Raw genomic sequence first — 20,893 nt, 5'->3', positions numbered from 1 at the left:
ACTTTGTTTTTACTGTACTTATTAGGACTCGCTAAAGCCTTATTTTCGCAACGGAACACTAAGAAGTTATGAACTTCAAGATAGTGAAGAGCTTCAACTATAAAAATTATGGTTGAAGGTAAGCTTTCATTTGGCCAACCTGCGAGCTTCAATGACACAAATTGCAATGTACAAGTTTTTGTTGAGTATAGTTACAGTAATATTAATGCCTATATAGTTTACAATTTTCTGTCATGAAAGAATTGAATAAGATGGAATGGTCTCATACTTTTGCATCGACGATGCCTGAAGCAGAGTTTCCCAAAAGCTGGTGGTTCGAATTGTCAATACTGTTGCCCGTGGAGGTATGCCTGTAGAGTGGCGACAGTAGATTCCTTACTTCTGGTAGTTTTTTGACAAATGGCAAATCGAGCAAGTTGATCTCCTTGCTTGTAATGAGTTGTGTGAAAATGACAGAGATACCCCAAGTGTGAGGTCTATTGACAATGATCCTCTCTAGTAAGTTTCTCAAAATTATCTCTTGGACTTCGAGAAGCTGGTCACCCCATTCTTCGGAGACAAACATGTTTCTCAGCGCAAAAATGAACCAGTAGGTGTGAACGTTTGGATACCTTAGCTGCTCAACCATCGCTTGAATAACTTGGTACTGTAGCTCGACTGTACCGTCATGAATCAAGTTGAACAATAACGTGTAATAGGCAGATTTGGTGTTGAAAACAGCGCTGGAGGACATTCTCTGGTACTCTGATCCTACCTCTATTCCGACGTGGATTACAATGGCACGCACAATATTATTGTCCACCGACAAGTAGTCATAACCAATACCATTCTTCAGCTCATACTCGTTTCTATAGGTGTTGCTGATAATAGTTTTGAGCAACGAATTCGATGGAATGCGCAGATAATTGTCGACCGGTTTCTTCAGCGTGCTAAATTCCGCTATTAGGTCATAAAACACCTTTGGTGGCTCCTTACAGGCAGCGATATCTTCCAAAGAAAGAGTTGGGTCGTATGGGTTTGGTAGCATCATCTTTTTTGGAATCGCTGAAAGAATAACGTTCTTCAACTGAAAGTAGGTTGGTGGTAAGTTGTTCATTAATTCGAGGTGGTTCTCAATCAAAAACTCTGGCATATCATTCGAGATACCCAAAAAGACACGCAATGCACCTTTATAGACGACTGAAATGGCGTTGGAGACCTCATTCTTGTCCGTGTATTTATCCAAGAACTTCAATAGGTCAATAAGCAATAGCATCAGATTTTTCCATCCTGCGTTGTTGGGTAGTCGAAGCATGGTGGGTAAGAACATTCTGTGTGAGATCAAAGTTACCCATGCGAAAGAAAACCCAGGGAAAGCAATCGGTTGCGCAGACTGTAAGTAGGAAGAGAAGATGTTGTAAAACTCTGTATCGAAATCAAGTAATTCCTTACGCGTTACCACATTACGCACCTTGATAAACTTATGGCCCCGAATAGTCTCCCATTCGAATAGGAAGTTTGAAAGCAGTCTGAAATGAGGCCTCTCATTGAAAGTTGTATTCTCTTGTTCATGATCCTTCGAAAACACTAGAGCAATGACTGGGAAAACGAGGTTTAGATAGTCCGCCCTTGTCATTTCCGTAAAATCTTGTACCACCAGTAGCTTTATTATCATTTTGCCCAGTGCATCTATCGCTGTAAAGACCTCACCAGTTGGGTCACTTTCCTTAAATGAGAATATGGATAATTCTAGAGCTGCCTTGATGAACTCAATGAGCTGGTCCGTTTTTGACAGAACACCCTTGTCTTTCATCTGTTTCAAAAACACGATGGTGGAAATATCATCACCTTCGACTCTTTGCAGTAACTTGACCCATTCCGTAAAAACCAGATAGTACCTCTCTGTATTGGTGACTTTAGTTTTTAACTCGACCGGAAGAACAACTTCCTTCTCATAATCTCTCAAGAATGACTTGACGTTGGCATCATCCAGTGTACCGAGATATTCTAGAGTGCAGATAAAATCCATACGCATCAAGATTGGTGAGCTTGACATTACTGTGTCTCTTATCAGTTCCATTGAAAAGTTCACAGAGTTCTCCATTTTGTTTTTCATGGTGGTGACCAATACGTTATCCAGTTCGCTAGCATCGATCAACTTGACGTCCAGTAAAGACCTTATCACCGACACATTGAATTTTCTGCTATCAAGCGCATAAACAAGCCACCATACCACGTCTTTCCTGGCGACGATGGACAAGGAGCATAATTTCTCCAGTAACATCGACAAAACCTCACGGCACAGTGGACTCTCACTAGTGGCGAATAGACTGTTGACGACAGCCTGAGAGACCTTTAGAGCAAGCTGATCCTTCTGGGAACTGCGGGCTATAAAACTCAATATTTGGAAAATGATAGCTTTGATAGAATTTTGCTCTCCTAGGTCTCTGAGGCCTCTTTTGTCGGCGTTCTCTTTGATTTGAACAACTAGTCCATCCATCAAATGAACAAGCACGCGATGATTTTGTTCCAATTCACTCTGGATGCCCATGCCTTGAGAGTTTTGAATTGGAAGCTGGTTCTGAACTGGCGGCACATGCATCTGAGAAGTTGGTGCAAGATGCTGCTGTTGCTGTGGACGAGCTTGCTGCTGTTGCAGGAGTATCTGCTGATGATTTTGTTGGTTCTGTGGTGGCCCGGTCGCATCCGGTGCGTTTTCAAAGTTTGAGCCGTGATCTCCCAAGTTTTCGTATATTGAGAACTGTTGGGGTGTTACACCAGAACTTTTTAAACCTAAAGGCTCTGGTAATGTCAATGAGTAAGGATTTGTGTTTTGGGTTAAAAATGGTTGGCCCGCCCTTCTCTCTTTATGATAGCGGCGAATTGCTATAGGTTGCATCAACTGCTCACCAATGTCCTGGGTCGCTTTATCCATAGCCGCCTTCTCAATGATGGCAAGGGCCACGCCTAAATTGTCATTTATTGCAGTATTCAGTTCGTCAACAAATGAATTCTGCATGCCCATGAGATTTGGTGCTAAAGAGTGCGTGGTTGATACGATCACTTCTTTTAAAGGCTCTACAGCTGTAGTACGAGCTAAACTTTGGGAAAGATGCCTGACCATTCCTATGGCTGCTGCCTTCAGTTTCATCTCATCCACTTCAGTGGCGAAATCTTTGAGAACTATCTTCATCGTAGTAACCACCGCGATGCTAGTAGCCTTGTCTACAGCCGGCAATAACACCTCCCTGACAGATTTGGCCATCGCCATTTGAAAAACACGCATTAAGTCTGGATGGGTAGCAAAAATGGTAGAACCATTGAGATTATTGAAAGGGTTTTCACCTGCTAATGCAGAGGTTTCCACTCCGACGGGTCTTTGTTCGATAGAAGGTACCAACCCACCAGAAATAACCCTTTGTTGTCTTTGTTGGGAGAGAAGTACCTGCTGCTGGTATTGCTGCATGGTCATCATTTGTCTCTGCTGCTCTGCGTGCCTTTGTTCTACTGTCAAACTGTTAATGCTACCAGCCAGTTCATCAACAGCGTTGTTCGCACCAATCATGTCAGTAGGAGTAATACTTTTAGGATCAATGTTAAGAGACTTAAGCAGAACTTCGACCTCAAAGGTCAAGCTCAACTTCCAGTTAGCTTTATTATTCAATTCCAGGAGGAGCCTGACAATTCCAACAGTCCAAGGATTTGGTGGTCTAAAAACCTTCGAGTCAGCAGCGTTTTGCAAAACTTTAGCGACGAAGGGAACGACAACGTTTAGCCGCTTTTCCATGTAGGCCTCCAATAGAAGTTCTCTGAACGCTATGTTGCGATGCCTGATAGGCCTATCTAGCGACAAGGTGATGCTTCCAAGCCACATTGCCATGTTTTTGAGGTGATTTTTGTCTATTAGCTGGGCGTCTTTGGTCGACAGAAAAATGTACAGCTGCTTGCAGGTCACTGCGACCATGTATTCATGCAAAAGGTCAGATTTTATCGACGTCAAAATCCTGCTGTAAAGTTTATGATAGTTAGGTTCCGTTTTTGCCCTTTGGTTGACGAGATAATTCGAAAACCAAGAAAAGTAGTTGGGCGTCAGCACGGTTTTAAGGTCTATAATTTTGACATCGAAGTTATCCATGGTAATGTTATTCACGACAAAGAGCACTTTTTCAGTTATCTCCTTTGGAGGGTTCTCTTGTAATACCTGGGCTGATGGTTCTTCAAGCACAAAATACTTGAGTGGAATCGTTTCAACAGGTTTTCTTGCATCGTCCGGAGTTTTACTATGTAGTCTTTCCGCTGACTTCGCTGCCTCAACGACAGATTGATAGACCTGAGGTTGAGTTTGTAGTCCTGGGACATATTCCAGCAAGTCTTTACAGTAATTGGGGTAGTCAACAAGTCTAATCTTGAATGCATAAATAGCCTGTACAGCAAATTTGAACATTTTAGACTCAGGTCCCTCCTTTGCAAAATTCAGAATGATTCGGAAAGCAACATCTAGCACAAACCCACGAAGTAGTTGGAACAGTATCATAGAGCCAAAGAGGACAGATGTCGTTGCTAGCGCATCAAGTGGATAATCTCTAAAAAAGCTAGACTCTGCGATAACAGCGTGTGTCATACAAGCGAAAACATCCTGGTCTCTGACATTTTGACTGTCTCTAAGCTTTCTCAGAATGTCAATTATATCTTTTATTGCCAGTTCGCCACTGTACATCTTCTGTAAGTAGTTTTGCATCTCTTTCTCCACATCAGGAGCAATAGGATTTATATCTCCATTACTCAAAATCGCTTGGTCATGCCCAAAACCATAGTTTATTAAACGAGGAAATGCAATGATCAACGAGAATTGTATACCTTCAAAACGTTCCAAATCGCTTTCTTTCAGTGAGAATTTGACCATGGTAGTGATCAAGAAATGCAAAGCCGGTAGATCGAATCTTTCTGTCACAGCGAAAGGGTTATTTGCGTCCGTCATTTTCGCTTGCAAATCCAAAGTATCTAAAATTAGAGACGCAGTATTGATATTGAGTCTCTTTTGAATGAAATCCTCAAATCCTAACCATCCCACTTTTCTCGCGCACGGAGTAATCTTGAGTGCTTCTGCAAAAGATAGTTGCTCAATCAAATTGTCCAGTTTACCCTTTATGGCTAGAATTTTTACCAATTCTGAGGGACGTAATTTTTCTTTGCTTAATATGATCCTGGTGGCCTCCAAGATGCGATCGTTATCTGGGATAGCTTCAATGAGAGGGCCCAGTACATCCGGTGATCTTTCAAAAGTTTGAACCAGTAGAGTGACCATGATTTCATTAATTATGGTCTTATTCTCTACCAATAGAGTAAAATGTTTCATATTGGATAGTAAAGCAAAGCCAAGAAGCTCTGGAACTTGGTTGAAGTCTTCGAAAAAGCATTCCTGGTAATATGGCAACATTGGATTGCTCGATAGTTCATCTCTCAACAAAAACAATTCCAAATCCAGTGAAGCCACTGACAATAGATAAAGTAGCGATCCTTTGGAATTAGGAACTAGATCCGTAACTTTTCTTGTGCCTTCAACACTCAAAAGGTCAAAACAACCCTGTTGTGGTGACCATTGGTGTAAAAGAAAAGCTAAGTCTAACTTGAAAGTCATGTCCCAGTCACAGCCGAAAAACTGATCTATCAAGCGCCCTCTTTGTAGACAGGCGAAAAAGGAACTGAGAGATGCTATGGTTGGTTTTATCAGTGTAGTGAGAAAGTACTTGGTGGACATTAAGTTGAAAACACGATTCCAGTTGATAGCATCCTTTGGGAGTTTATCGATCGACTTGAAGATCGTGTTACCTATGTTCGTAGCCTCTGCAGCGGACTGAGGATTGAGCCACCTCTCTTGTGTTTCCTGTTGTACTCGTTGAGATCCTGGGGAAATAACCTCTGATAACATAAGTGCCACCATATCGTTCAAGCTTTCACCCTCTAATGAATGGAGTAAATCGGTTAGATTTGATTCCAGCGTAGTCGCCGCGGATTGCAATAGAAAATTTTGAAAGTAGTTGATATTGTTCATCTTTATTTCTAACGTGGATGCAAGTTTCTTTATTGTGATATTAGGGTTCACTGACTCTAAAATGAGATCGTTAGTGGTGGCGTCAAATAGTACTTCTAAATCTTCTGATTTCAAACCACACTGGTCTAAAAATGCGAAATTACTGAAGATTTCTCGCGATAAGGTATCCTGGGCGCCTGGTGCCTTTAATGGAAGTTTCAGAAACTGGGTAGCAAGTAATCTATGGATTAAATTGTCCTGTGGTGCCAAAGTATGATTGTTCTTTATATCCCTAGAACAAAGCACCAATAATTTTTCCCAATATTTGATATAAACTGCAAATGGGGATTTTTCAAGCAGAAAGTCAATCTTCTTTTCGATCTCCTTGAAGTTCCTCTCGGTGAGCGCGGTAAGCAATAAGCTAATTTGTGATATGACGATATGAACAGCCTCTTTTTCCTGCTTAATTTCGTATGATGTTGATCGTGCTGATTGCATGTATTGGGGTCTCTATAAAAGCATAAAGTTAGTAATTGGTCCTTCAATAAGCCGAATAACCGAACCAAAGAGCTTGGCGACCGAATTGAACATACCAGCAGCTAGGGAGTACTAAACAGGTTATCGATTACTCCTTTAACTTTCACGAGTGCTTTGTTTACTGCTGATACATAATACTATGAACGCCTCAGGATCGACCACCCTGCTTTCCTTACCTAAAATTTTACTGATCGTCCAGAATTACACCACTCATGATTGAAGTTGAAGCTTTAAATAGGCTAAAATAGAGGCAAATGAGCCATTAGACTGCTGTGAGAATTAGCAGTGACATTTGCAAAAGGCTTTCGTGGTGCTGTGTTATTTTTTCCTTGCTTTTAATTGCTTCATTTTCGTTTATTTTTGTGAGTTTCTTCTTGCAGACTTTATTAGTGTTCTACTTACTGTCTTTGTATGCAAGAGTGACAGCTACTATATTGCCACTCTTCCTAATCAGCTCAATGATGAAGATTCTGTCCTTTTTTTGATTTGTAAGTTTTCTGGTTGAAGGTTTTGTCTGAATATCATTTTCGCTCAACTAAACGGTAATTCTTTATCCTAATCATAAATATATCGTTCAAACAAATGAGTAGATGATCACTCAAACCTAATTTAGGCATCTTTCCACACCAAGTGCAGTGGAGATAACACTTGTATAGGCCTATGGCTGCCCAACCAACGATTAGTAGGTTTTTTAAGCCAGTAAGCAAGTCTAGGGATATTCAGAAGCCCTCAAGGTTGGACAAGACGGATGAGAGCAACGATGGAAGCGTAGAGACGATTGAGATAGATGCCTCACCAAAAATGGGGTCTTCGGAAGTGACTCCATTTGAATCAGAGGCCGACACTGAAGTGATGCCCATAGGTAAGAGGTTTGCAGAGACTTGCGAATGGTCGGGAATGAGTGATGGCAAGAGAAGGAAGTCGAATCTTATTAATGACAGTGGGATCAAAATGGCTAAGAAGAGAATAACCTCAGACAAATTAACTCCTTTGGACCAGCAAGTGAAGGACCTAAAGGAAGCCAACATGGATAAACTCTTGGTTGTTAGAGTGGGCTACAAATACAAATGTTTCGCGCAGGATGCTATTATTGCCAGTCAAGTGCTACAGATCAAACTTATAGCGGGTAAATTGACATTCGATGGGTCGAGTAGTCAAGATTTTGATCACAAGCAATTTGCATACTGCTCTTTCCCCGAAAATCGTCTTCATGTGCATCTCGAGAGGCTAGTTCGTCGAGATCTTAAAGTTGGGGTAGTGGAACAATCAGAGACAAGTGCCATAAAGAAATACTCTAAGGATGCCAACAAGAGTGGCGTGTTTGTGCGTGAGGTAACCAATACATTTACAAAAGCAACTTACGGGATCAACAATACTTTCTCGTCAGATTCTAGACGCATACTCGGAGACACTTGCAGCATTTGGAGTCTACTTTTGAAGAAAGTCAACAACAAATATCGTTTCAGGCTGCTGTCAGTTTCGTTGAATAGTGGAGAAATTATACACGACGACTTCGAAGACTCTGAATATAGTACAGAAAAGCTTGAAATACGAGCAAGATACTTGGAACCAAAGGAGCTTGTTATCGGTGAGAATTTACCGTTGCATCTAGAGCGCCTCTTTAACCAGCGGGACTGCATTATTCACAAGGCGGAAATTACGAGAGAACCACAACCGCAAACCCACGATACCTTGAAAAAGGCAGGTGTCTCACCAGAGTATGCTGATGCCTTCGAGCTTTTATTCAATTATTTGAAAGATTATGGGAACGAGCAAATCTTACTCATTTACTCTGCGTATCAGCCTTTTGCTTCAAAAGCCTACATGCTGCTCAATTCCAATACTTTAGAAAGTCTCGATATTTTTACAAATGATGGTGGCAAAGGCTCTCTCTTCTGGCTGCTTGATCACACAAGAACATCGTTTGGTTCAAGGATTTTGAAGGAATGGGTGCTTCGACCGCTATTAAATCAATCTGAAATCGAAGAACGACTCGATGCAGTTGAATGCATTAAAAAGGAAATCAATAACGTGTTTTTCGAAGCTCTCAATCAAATGCTTAAGAATACCACAGACCTTCTCCGCACTCTTAATCGTATAGCATATGGTAACACGTCCAGGAAAGAAGTGTATGCCTTTTTGAAACAGATAAATCAACTGGAACATCATTTTGAAATTCATTCAAAATATTTGAGTCAGCAGGTTGTTGCCCAGAGTGGACAAATCAAACAGAACTCTAGCCTGCTAACCAGAATTTTAAGCGAAATGATGACCTTGTCACAAAAATCAAAAGTATCCTTACTCTTTTCCATGATCAATGTTTCTGCTGTGATGGAAAAGGACTCAGAGAAGCAAATTACTGAGTTTTTTAACTTGAACAATTATGATCATCCTGATTCAATAATTCAAAGACTTCGTGAAATTGACAGCGTTCAGGATGAACTCACCGAGGAGCTCAATTGCATACGCAAAACCCTGAAGCGACCTCATCTGACGTACAAGGACAATGTAGATTATCTGATAGAGGTCAGAAACACACAGGTCAAGGACATACCATCTGACTGGGTCAAAGTCAACAACACGAAGATGATAAGCAGATTTCATACACCGAATATCATTCAGTTGCTGGAGAAGCTCCAATATCAAAAGGACCTATTGTTGCGCGATGCAAACACAGAGTACGAGCACTTTCTTTCTCGCATAGTAGAGGAATACGGTCCTTTGAGAAATTTCATCAACTATATTGGAACGTATGATTCACTACTGGCTTTAGCAGCAACGTCGTGCAATAGTAATTACGTGCGTCCAAAGATTAGTTCTAGGAAACAGTTTATCAGGGCAACAAACGCACGTAACCCTGTGATTGAATCATTGGATGTGCAGTATGTTCCAAATAACATCAACATGTCTGAGGAAAATGGCAAAGTGCTCATTTTAACGGGCCCAAACATGGGAGGTAAATCCTCCTACGTTAGACAGGTGGCCTTGCTAGTAATCCTCGCGCAGATCGGGTCATTTGTACCTGCTGACTCTCTTGAACTTGGTCTGTTCGATAATGTCTTCACTAGAATTGGTGCTTTCGACAATATATTGCGAGGCGAGTCCACTTTTAAGGTTGAAATGTTAGAGATATTAAGCATTCTACAAAATTGTACCAACAAATCTTTGCTTCTACTAGACGAGGTTGGCAGAGGAACTGGAACCGAGGATGGAAAGGCGATTGCCTCCACATTATTAGAGTATTTTCTAACGGAGAAGGAATGCCCACTTATTCTCTTCACCACACACTACACTATGCTAGGTATGATAGAATCTCCAATTTTGAGAAATTACTTCATGGATTACGTCGAAGAAAGACGTGAAGGCGAGAACTGGCCAAGTGTTGTACTACTTTACAAATTAAAACCTGGCATGACCTCTAATTCGTACGGTCTAAATGTTGCGAGGTTGGCCCACATTGATAAAGCCATCATTAATCGAGCCTACGATATATCCGAAGATACGAGAATGGAATTTGAACTGAGTCGCGACACCTCATTGGCGTCGCAAATGAAAAGTATCATGAGCTCAAGCACCAATTCACCTAAACAGATGCTGCTTGGATTGCTTGAACTGCAGGAGGACGATGAAAAAGTTAGTCATGAGTGAAGTCATTATCTAAAAATTGAATATACTTACATAGTGGAACAATCTGAACCAAGTTAGTTCAGTACACATAAAGCTTAAAGCAGTATAGCATTATACGAGCAGCAATCGAGGATTGTGTCCTTGAATTGGCCTGTATGATTAACAAAATCGCTCCTGTGTCAGGCCTGCGAATTCATCTCATGAAGAAACCCTTATGGCTGTTACTCCTTGATCTATTCGAGTTCGGAGTATATGAAATTTTACCATAGGAATTATTATCTCCATAAATCAACGGGTTGTTGTCTTGTTTCATTAAGCTCATTGAATTAAAATCATGGAAAGGATCATCATCGGACACTTCATCATCATATTCGACGTGTTCCTCGAACATAATGCGCTCTTGTTCCTCTAGAGATGGGTTAGCATCAGATTTACCGTTGTTTTTATTCTTGTTTGTCGATAGTTTAGTAAAGTCATAACCATCTTCAGTGAGTACAGGGATCAGCGGAGGCTCAGTATTCCTTAGAAGGGACCACTGCATTTTCTTGAAAAATGGATGGCGTTTTATATCGGCAGCACCCATTCTGGATCCCAGACGCTTCGACTCATTCTTTGTCAGGAGTTTCTTTATGAGATCTTTGCATGCTCGTGAAATTTCGTTGTTGTTAGGGAAGGTTACTTCACTTTTCAATATATTGCAGAAAGTTTCGTTCGTGTTATCTCCTTTGAAAGGGGTGAAACCGAACAACATCTCGTAGGTTAAGATACCTAGAGTCCACCAATCAACAGCGGCTGTATGTCCGTTGCCCCTGATTACTTCTGGAGCAATATATTCTTCTGTTCCCACAAATGAATTAGTTCTAAAACCGTTCGAGCAAATTTTTGTATCCACCAAGGTTGATTGAGCAGAACCTTTAACCACTGGATTTTTGGCATCCTTCGCCTGAATTGACAAATCGAAATCTGAAAGCATGATGTGACCCGATTTATGCAGCAGAATATTCTCAGGCTTCAAATCTCTGTAAATGCAACCCATCAAGTGCAAGTATTCCAGTGCTGCGGTAACCTCGCTGGCGTAGAAACGAGCATCATCTTCACTAATGCATTTTGTCTTCCTTGTCTGCAGAGCCCTGAAAAATTCTCCTCCCATACAATACTCCATGCACAGATATAGGTAGTCTTCGGATTGAAATGAATGATACAAGGTCACAATGAAAGGATGATTACTAGTTGCGAGAATTTCTTGCTCTGCCAAAATACGCTTTATCTTCTTTCTCTTGATCATTTCAGCTTTACTGAAAATCTTTAGCGCATAAAGCCTATTAGTCCTCTTTTCCTTCACCAGGTATACTTTTCCCACATCACCTTGACCCAAGAGTCTTACTTTTTCGAATGATTGGGGACCCACGGTAATATCACGAAACTTATTGCTAAATGATTTATTCCTCAACCGTCTTGAGCGCTTTGGTTCCTCAAGATCCGGAAGTTTCTCCAAAGGTGCGAAAGCTGAAGATGAAGAGTTACCTCTTTGCTTACCAGAATTCATAGGGGACAGATCCTTTGTCGCATCCGGAACGGATGCTGCTCTTCTCAGCGCTGGCTTACTCCGCAGATCATTATCGTCTAGGTAACGTTGTTTCAGATGACCGTTATAAGGTGAGCTTAGAGCGGACTGGCTTAGTGGGAATATTTCGTCCTCATCGCCTTCATTATCACAACCTATCACGATGGAAGGAAACGGTTGTGCACTGTCTGGGGTCAGCAACGGGCTTTCAAACTTTCCAGCTTTCACATCTTTCTTCCCAGGTGAGCTATCATTCTTGTAAAATTCATTGACTTCTTCATTCTCTTTAATCTCGTTGAGCGACAAGTTGCTTAAATTTTTATGCTCCTTCTGTAAAGCGGCAGAAGTGGCCGATGAGGTTGGTGTAGTTACCGAAGTAGTTGCCAACAAGGAATCTCCATGTTTGCTGGAAGATAAATTCAAGCTGTAATCGAGATCCTGTGACGATAATGCATGAGGCGGTAAGCCTTGGTAGACGAAATATGGATTATTGCTGCGAATTGTACCGGAACGATCTCGATCGTTACGGAAAGGGTTTGTGCTGAAACTACCAGTATGTCCTCTACTTTCTTGTCTCCCTAAATTTTTACCGCCTGCAGAAGTCAAATGGGTAGGCATTGTAGGTGTAGACGGCGACCGCTTCCTTGTCGTAGGCGTAAGGTTTGAGACTGCAGACCCAACACTCAAATTACTATCCTCTGCTTGATCCTCATCGATGCGCTCCTGTTGAAATTCAGAATCTTGTTGATCCTCCACCGGACTAGTATTCCTCCTCGACTTTTCGCCACTCTTGTTCTCATTGGGGCTCCCATGAAATATACTTTTGAACCTCGAAAACCTCGAACTCTGTTGGGCTTGTGTGGAAGAAACAGAGGACGTCAAATCCGGTACTCCCACATCCTGTTCCTCTTCAACCCCTGCTACAACAACCTTTGTAGTGACTTCTGTGTCAGATCCTTCTACGGTTTCTTGTTGAAACTGCTCTTGTACATTGACACTGGAATGACTCGTATTAGAGCTCCCATTCCCACTAGCACCACTAACATTCCGTCGGAACGAACGAGGAATCAATTTCGAAAATGATAAACTTCTCTCCTTATCCCCAGGTGTGCTGGGACGACTGTACAACTCCTGATCATCCATCCCAATAGACAAACTTACGTTCAACCTCTTCACAATCTGCTATAATACTCGCTCCAAAAAGCTCCCAACCTAAATACCACCACCAGAGCTCAACTAAATGTCTAGCAAACTAACCTAAAACCCTCCAAGACCCTCGAAACCTTCATTACTTGCAACTGTTAACCATCGAATACTCCTATTACTTTGGCAGGGGCATTAGACTACGGCTCACTTCCAACGACTGGGGTTCTAAATCCTTTAATTATGATGAACAGTTTACAAGCATTACAGACGCTATTTAGCCCTGTATGGCCTCAGTGGGTGGCTCTTATGTGAAGAGGCTATGCGAGATGTGGAGGCAGTAACAAGTTTGGTATTCCGTTCTTGATGTAGTAGATGTGCTCGCAGTTGCGACATTGCATTTGGCCCTCGACGATTGACGTCTGGATCAGCAATGTGTGTAGGTCTCTGAGTATGGCTTGGTCATCTTCTGACAGCTCTTGTCCTGGTACGAGGACGGGTTTGACACGAGGAAGTGATTCGTTTCCCAGGTCTGCGGCCACTGCGAGAATTGCGTCCCAGTCGACTCTGTCGAGGATGCTGAGTAGGAACTCCGGGTTGAAGTCGATACTATCGTCCTGTTGTAGGCTGCATTTGGCGCCATCGTATTTTAGTGGGAAATTGTCATTGCTGGTGTCACAAGCCTTCACGGAACACTTTAAAAAATTGGTAGTCAAAAACTTCATGTTGCAATGCGACTCTAATGGCTCGAGGAATTTTCTCACAATCGTCTGCCTAATTAATTAGAGTTGATCAACTTTTGAAGCTCATCGCTTGAAGCTCATCGATTTTTTTCACCTTAGTCAAAGCTGTATACGTGAGATGTGACTGTAATTAGGCGTATAAGGGTTTATATACAGGAATATGGGTCAGCTCTTGGTATTTCGCCAGCTTGAGATGACACCTAGTAGCTCCACGGCTTTTGGATTGTGGCTGACTAGCTGGAAGCACTTCTTGCGCTCGTTTTTATTTGCTGTGAGGTCTATTCTTTCGCGGTCCTCGTCTCTCGGTAGTAAAACTCGCACCTGGCGTATCCTAGTGGTACCGGACGTTGTGCGTGCTATGACACAATCTCTGCGAATCATCGATATCAGTCGTACGATGGCATTGTAATGGTGTCTACCTTGGGTTTCTTGTAGCGCGACGTATTCTTGCAAGACGCTTAAAACGGTGTCAATGGAGGCACTCGGTACCTTTTGTGTGGCGTATTTGCCGTATTTACTGAAGAAGAGGCTTTTGCGAGGGTCCGTTGGATTGAGAAGCATTGAGGAGTACTTGTTAAGGAGGTAGTCATCGTTGTGGCAATCTGCGATCAGCTCGCGGTAAAATTTCTCCACGTTATACCCATTAGCGGGACTTACTAAGTGTGAGTGGTCGCAAAGCCATAAGCGAAGCAATCTTTTCAAATCTCTTTGCCCTATGGAGTCGTAGAAGTTTTGGAAATCCTCAATGGTCTGCATATCGTTGTGGTAAAGTGTCTTGCAAACGTATCGCAGACTGCTAGGGTAATGTTTCCAGTCTGGGAAATGGAACTGCTGCGATTTGTGCAAGTCAGTAAAAACTTCGATAAATTCGGTCTTCCACGATTTATAAAATGTCTCCATGAAGTTCTTAGTGCGTGAATTTACCTTTCCTGAATGAGAGGTACTTTTGAGCAGCTCTACCTCTTCGTCCCAAGGTTTTGAAGTTTTCGAGCCTTCATTGGATGCCACTTGGCGACACAGAAAGTATGCGTACATCATATGATACAGTGACATTTTTGCCATTTGAGAGTCGTAAGAAGCGCACTTGCTCTCTTTCCCTAATATTAAGGTATCTGCCTTGTATTCGGTCAGTGGTTGGACACCTAGTACCTGTTCTGGAGCTGGAGAGTAGATTTTCACAACATCCTCAGTCTGCGGTGACTCAATTTCCTTCTCAAGAGGTTTCTTTTCCTCAGAACACGAGTATTTTGGTGTCAGAGTCTCCTGGGCCATAAGCATTCTTTCTTCGAAAAACCTCTCCTGGTTCGCCGATACCATGGAGTTGTATGTCACTATACCCGCAAAGGTCACCAGGTTCACAGTGACGAACATCACATTTCCCGGAGCATTGAAATATTTCCATAGTACTCTACCCAATCCTTCCTGATTCATTATCAACCCCCCTGACTTGCATCTTGACCCAAAAATATCGTTTCTCACTCGGATGCCGTAAAACCTTCGACATAGCACACTCGAAGTAACTTTGATCCGATGCATACCCCCGTCAGCATAGATATACTAGCATAAAATTTCGGTGATATAAGCCAAAGAAAAGTGTACACTCTGACTGGGTTCAATGGAGTTCGATTCGCTGGCCAGGATATAAAAAGGCCTCTGCTACCGCTAGTTCGTTCTTGTTCTCTAAGTACTTATTCTTTTATCACCAATCTTTCAAATTAAAGATGGTCCAAAGTGAAAAAAGTTATCTTGATGCCTTCCATTAAAGTAGATCAACTTAAAAGAAAAAAACGATCATCATGCTCTTTTTAACCATCAATGCCTCTATGAGTGAGAACATCAAATGCATATATCCAGAAGATACAAAGGAAGCGGTCGCCCAATATATGTTTGACGTAGTTTGCACTCATTGTCGTGAAGAACATGGTTCATCTATAGTGATCGACAGATTTGACAAGACTGATATGCCTGGAAGTCGTGGTGAAGCTTCGTTTGTAATGAAATGCAAATTCTGTGGAAGCGATTGTTCAATTGATCTTCTGCCTTTCGAGGATGCTCTTCATAATCCCACTGCTCTAGACTCCGGTGCTCTCGATAAGATCAAAGAAGTGCGGAAGAAACATGGATTGAAAAATATACCATCGGAAAGCTGTGTGCTTCTCCAACTAGACTGCAGAGGTTGCGAAGTTGTGCGTTTCCATCCTGGTAACCTAACTTTCAACGCGGAATTGACGTCTGGTAAGCTAATGTCCTTTCAATTGGAAGATGACGCAGAATGGTATGACTATGATGATGACGCCAACGAGGAAGTGACCGTTACGGATCTTCAAGGGACTATATTTAAGGGAAAATAGTTTCTATCGAGCTTATATCTAAAAGACGTTTGATATAACAGTAGGACTGATTAAGGCATTGCTTCTCAGACCAGAGCAAGCAGCAAAGGAAGCACAAACATTTTATTTATTACTCGTCCTGGGGCCAATCCCGAGTAGCTGGTCAATTGTGTTGGACCATTAGGTGACACTGGAGTTCCAGCTATGCTGGTTGAACTTGTTGAACTTGTGCTTGACCCACCAACTGGAGTTCCAGTTGTTGAATGGAACCCGTTGTTATTTGTCCCTACGACACTTTCAGTTATCTGAGCAGATGAACTTGTCGTGATTACTGGCTTTCCTTCGCTGTCACTGGAAGTGAAAGTCACCGGAACTAAGACAGTCACTGATACCGTGGATCTGGTTAAAGAAGCATTCTCCGTCTCATCAGTTACCGCGGTAGAACATTCGTCTCCTTCACACAATTGGGTTGTTGGGCTTGTTATCGTCCCTGAAGAAGCGGTAGTGATGGTCTTGCCATCGGTTGTAGATGGAGTAAGTGTAGATTCTAGGCATTTTCCATCTTCACAGGTTTGGGTGGTTGTAATTGTTATCGACGAAGTAGAGGTGAATTTTGTAGTATCAGTGGTAGAGGGATTCTCTGTAGTTGTTGAGCATTCGTCACCATGACAGGATTGGGTTGGAGTAACCGTGGTAGAGGCAGACGTGATTTGGCTAGTATCATCGTGTGGTTTCTCAGCACTAGCTGTTGAGCAATTTTCATCCTCACAGGACTGAGTAGTTGTGCTTACGATTGTGGTTGAAGAAGTAGAGCTGACACGGCTATTTTCACTGTCAGGTGGGTTGTCAGTACTTGTAGTTGAGTATTCGTTACTGCTACCGGAAGTAGTTGTTTGTGCAATTGTCGTAGAAGTATCCGAGGTGTGCGTTGTACCTGCTGAAGATGATGGGGAACTTGATTCTGTGTTTGTAGAGCGACATTTGTCGTCAGTGCAAGAATCCACCTTGGTAGTCGAGGACAATGGACACCAAGTTGTGTATTCCGTTACTACACCATTTGTTGTCGTGGTGATAGTTGAGACAGAGTGAAAAAGAGTAGTTATACCGCTTGTACTTGCAGACTCTGCCCTTGAATCACTGGATGTGTAAGATGTCTCGCTACTCGAAGTTTGACATGTATCATCGGTGCAGGACTCTAACTTTGTGGTGGGAAACGAACTGGAAGAATATACTGAGGAAATGCTTGACGCGCTAGAAGTAGGCGTCATGACAGTACTTTCTGAGTCAGTGCTCACCTGCGTATTAGTGGTCGACTGGATATCGGAACTTGTCGTCGAGCAACCCTCACCCTTACATGAATGAGCAGTTGTTTTGCTTACTCCTGATGAAGTGGTACTTGAGGCAACATCTGTAGAGAATGACGATTCTGATGTCGAGCATATGTCTCCTTCACAATGTTCAGTGGTAATCGTCGACTCAGGTCTACTTTCAGACGGAGCAATGCTCGAATTACCGGACTGTGTTATCGAAGTTGAGCATTCGCTACAGAAATCGGTTGCCGTGACACCGGAGTTGGTTTCATTTTTCGATGAATATGAAGTAGATTTCGTTGTTGTAGGATGACAACCTTCATCAGAACATGACTCTATCGTCGAAGTTATCGGACACCACGTTGTGTATTGGGTTTCGACTCCATTGGTTGTTGTGGTAACAGTAGAGACCGAATAAGAGGAAGGAACAACGGTGGTGCCCGTGCTGCTGAGGCCCGAGTTTAAATAGACAGAAGAATGGTCTGTTAGAGATTTTGTGGTTTCATTGCTAGTGATCGCACTGTAATTTGTTGAGCATTCATCACCTTGACATATAGTAGTGGTGCTACTTTCTGGAGTCGTGATTGGGCACCAAGTGGTGTAAGTTGTTTCGATGCCTTCGGATGTAGTTGTCACGGTTGAAACCGTAAGTGGGCACCAAGTTGTGTAAGTTGTTTCAATGCCTTCGGATGTAGTGATCACGGTTGAGAGTGTTGACGAAGGATAAGTGGTGGTGCTTTCTGTCGAAGATATCTGCGAAGATCCTGAACTCTCATTAGCTGCAATACTGCTAGAACTGATGATCTGAGAGGAAAAGACAGAAGAGACAGAAGAGACAGAAGTTGCAGAAGCTGTTGTCTCACTGTTAGATATTGCGGTGGAAGACGTAGAACATTGATCACCTTGACATGAAGTAGTGGTGCTACTTTCTGGAGTCGTGATTGGGCACCAAGTGGTGTAAGTTGTTTCGATGCCTTCGGATGTAGTTGTCACGGTTGAAACAGTAAGTGGGCACCAAGTTGTGTAAGTTGTTTCAATGCCTTCGGATGTAGTGATCACGGTTGAGAGTGTTGACGAAGGATAAGTGGTGGTGCTTTCTGTCGAAGATACCTGCGAAGATCCTGAACTCTCATTAGCTGCAATACTGCTAGAACTGATGACCTGAGAGGAAGAGATGTCAGAAGACGTCTCACTGGCAGTGATTGATACACTGAGCGAGGTTTCGCATTCATTCCCTGAGCAGCTTTCTGTTGGTCTAACGTCAAAGGATGCATTGGAATACAAGGTCGACGATGGGGTTGTTTCCAATGAGCTGCCAGCTGTAGAACCTTCGCTCGAAGTAGAATGCTCACCACTACTTATCGTCTTGTTGGCCGTCTCATGACAAGAGATGCATGTCTCCGAAGCGCTTGAATCAACAGAAGTTATTGAAAAGCTTGTAGTGCTGGCGTTAAAAGTGCTTTCCGTGTTGTCAAATGTAAATGATGGTGAGATTGAGAGGGAGCTAGTGTAGGAGCTTTTATTGTACAGGCTCGTAGACTCGGAGATAATAGTGGAATAACTGTTTGATCCAGACAGAGAAGTCTCAAGGCATTCAGTGCCCGAGCAAGAAATTGAGGACATATTGTTGACTGAGCTGTGAGATGTGCTAGAGGGGAAGACATCTGTATTGGTATCGGTGACCGGAGTTGTTGTGGTCACAATCGAATGAGAGCAGCCATTATGCGAACATGAAGTTATTGTCAGAGTAACTAGTGTGAATGAGGAATGAGTTGTTTCATTAGCAAAAGATGAACTGGTGGTACTTCCGCTAATGTAATCCGTGAAAGTTTCGCCGGCAGTGGTGTTCCAAATCGAACTGTCAGATGCGGTAGATGATATCTGAGAACTAATCGTGCCAGAGCTGTCGTAACTGGTTGTCTGAATTTCCCCAGCAGAGTCTAAAGGACACCATGTTGTGTAAATGGTGCTTACGCCTTTGTCCACGGTTGTGACAGTTGACAAAACTGCAGTGTAAACTGTTTTACTCGATCCAATGACGTCTGCAGACATGGTAGAAGTGATAGTGGACAAAATCGAGGTCGGACTTTCGTAGATTGACGAACTCGAGGAGTCATCATAAGATGTGCTCGGTACAATTGTTCCGGAACTGTTGTTCATGCCTTCCGAGCTGCTGCCATAATAGAGACTACTCTCCGTCGAAGATATAACGCTAGCGGTTGAATTTGTTGGAACATCACTGAATGTCGCTGTTGAAGTAATTCCGGATTGATCTGTTTCCATCGAGAATTCAGTAGCAGAGGAAGCAATACTGGAAACAGTTGTACTCCCCGAATAATAAATCTCCGAGGAGGACTGAGTTGCAGAGTTTGTGCCTGAAGCGAAGGAGTCGAATACTGAAGTGCTTGAGTCATACATTTCTGTAGTAGACGCTGGAACGGACAATAGAGAGTTGGATACTGATTCTGATTCAGCAGCAGAAGAAGAAACAGTACTGAACAACGTCCTACTGTCTGAATAATATGTTTCCGATGAGGACTGGTCACCGGTATCCGTTATCCAAGATAGAGAATCGGAGGCTGTTACTGAAGTGCTGCCCGAATAGTAAGTTTCCGTTGAGGACTCAGCAGTAGAATCCGACCTACTATGGGATGCTAATTCAGTAGTGCTTTCAGATAGGTACATCTCTGTCGAGGAATAAACAACAGACCCTGCAATTGAAGATGAGATATCAGATATTGTTTCTGAGCTGCTTCCAGAATTGTAGCTTTCAATCGAGGACTCGACAGCAGAATCTGTAACAGATGCTGCAATACTTGATGTGACTCTTGAACCATTTTCTGAGGAAACATACATTTCTGTTGATGATAAATTATCAGTGCTTGTTGATCGGGCAGATGTATCACCTATCAAGCTCTCTGTTCGGGAAATTGGGACTTCGCTGTTGGCATCTGAAGTGAGAGAAGCAGATGCTGAAAGTGAAGTAGGCGTAAAGCCTGTACTTCCTGATGATCCTGTACTTGAGTATTCTTCTGTTCCAAAAGTTGTTGTAGGGCCACTTGAAGACAAATCACTCTGTGAACTCTGGGAGTTGAGCGAGGAAGTTTCCTCGAAAGCGCACCACGTAGTGTAAACGCTAATTACACCATTGATGGTAGTAGTCGAAGTTGAAACCTGCGCAATTGAAGTTGTAACTTGTTGAGATCCTTCTGAATTCGTAGTCGTAATTTCAACCAAAGTAGTTACTGTGGAGTCAACGGCACTAGTAGCATCAGGAGATGTACTTGTTGAGACTTGATCCAAGGTTTCGGAGTTTCCTTGACCGGTACAAGTAGGGCAGGCAGTTGAAGTGTAAGTGGAGAAAACATAAGAGGTCGATGTAACCATCGTTTCATCTTCAGTCAACGTAAAAATCTGCCCTACTGAAGCAGTTACAATTATCTCAATCGAAGGTGAATCCACAACGGAACTTTCATCAGTGGTGGAGGTTACTACTTCGGGTGTTAAAGTCGAATTCTCATAGTATGCACTTTGCTTGGCATAGCACCTGATGATAAAACTCACAAAAAAGAGAAATGTTAGATTCATCTCAATTTGGTTTCTTGGAGGTTAACGAAAGGGCATTACTG

General features: G+C 42.6%; 7 protein-coding genes across 7 annotated transcripts; 2 read left to right on the top strand and 5 right to left on the bottom strand.

Annotated features, from left to right (window-relative positions):
* Positions 1–262: 262 nt before the first annotated feature.
* On the bottom strand, positions 263–6,508 carry CDC39 (CCR4-NOT core subunit CDC39; the record flags this gene model as incomplete). Its single annotated transcript, XM_003679283.1, has 1 exon — positions 263–6,508. The coding sequence occupies one exon, from the start codon at positions 6,506–6,508 to the stop codon at positions 263–265; it is 6,246 nt and encodes a 2,081-aa protein (XP_003679331.1).
* A 699-nt stretch (positions 6,509–7,207) lies between these two features.
* MSH3 (mismatch repair protein MSH3) lies at positions 7,208–10,195 on the top strand (the record flags this gene model as incomplete). The annotated part of the gene is made up of 1 exon (XM_003679282.1): positions 7,208–10,195. One exon carries the CDS (start codon positions 7,208–7,210, stop codon positions 10,193–10,195), a length of 2,988 nt encoding a protein of 995 aa, XP_003679330.1.
* Positions 10,196–10,367: 172 nt separating this feature from the next.
* On the bottom strand, positions 10,368–12,881 carry TDEL0A07860 (serine/threonine-protein kinase; the record flags this gene model as incomplete). Its single annotated transcript, XM_003679281.1, has 1 exon — positions 10,368–12,881. One exon carries the CDS (start codon positions 12,879–12,881, stop codon positions 10,368–10,370), a length of 2,514 nt encoding a protein of 837 aa, XP_003679329.1.
* A 320-nt stretch (positions 12,882–13,201) lies between these two features.
* On the bottom strand, positions 13,202–13,606 carry TRM112 (RNA methylation protein TRM112; the record flags this gene model as incomplete). The annotated part of the gene is made up of 1 exon (XM_003679280.1): positions 13,202–13,606. One exon carries the CDS (start codon positions 13,604–13,606, stop codon positions 13,202–13,204), a length of 405 nt encoding a protein of 134 aa, XP_003679328.1.
* A 183-nt stretch (positions 13,607–13,789) lies between these two features.
* PET494 (Pet494p) lies at positions 13,790–15,160 on the bottom strand (the record flags this gene model as incomplete). The annotated part of the gene is made up of 1 exon (XM_003679279.1): positions 13,790–15,160. One exon carries the CDS (start codon positions 15,158–15,160, stop codon positions 13,790–13,792), a length of 1,371 nt encoding a protein of 456 aa, XP_003679327.1.
* A 260-nt stretch (positions 15,161–15,420) lies between these two features.
* TDEL0A07830 (uncharacterized protein) lies at positions 15,421–15,975 on the top strand (the record flags this gene model as incomplete). The annotated part of the gene is made up of 1 exon (XM_003679278.1): positions 15,421–15,975. One exon carries the CDS (start codon positions 15,421–15,423, stop codon positions 15,973–15,975), a length of 555 nt encoding a protein of 184 aa, XP_003679326.1.
* A 65-nt stretch (positions 15,976–16,040) lies between these two features.
* On the bottom strand, positions 16,041–20,852 carry TDEL0A07820 (uncharacterized protein; the record flags this gene model as incomplete). The annotated part of the gene is made up of 1 exon (XM_003679277.1): positions 16,041–20,852. One exon carries the CDS (start codon positions 20,850–20,852, stop codon positions 16,041–16,043), a length of 4,812 nt encoding a protein of 1,603 aa, XP_003679325.1.
* Between the last annotated feature and the right edge of the window lie 41 nt (positions 20,853–20,893).

Source organism: Torulaspora delbrueckii, chromosome 1, assembly GCF_000243375.1.
Source record: "Torulaspora delbrueckii CBS 1146 chromosome 1, complete genome".
Classification (NCBI taxonomy): domain Eukaryota; kingdom Fungi; phylum Ascomycota; class Saccharomycetes; order Saccharomycetales; family Saccharomycetaceae; genus Torulaspora; species Torulaspora delbrueckii.
The sequence above is the reverse complement of the archived record's forward strand: the minus strand, read 5'-3'. Positions and strand labels throughout refer to the sequence as shown.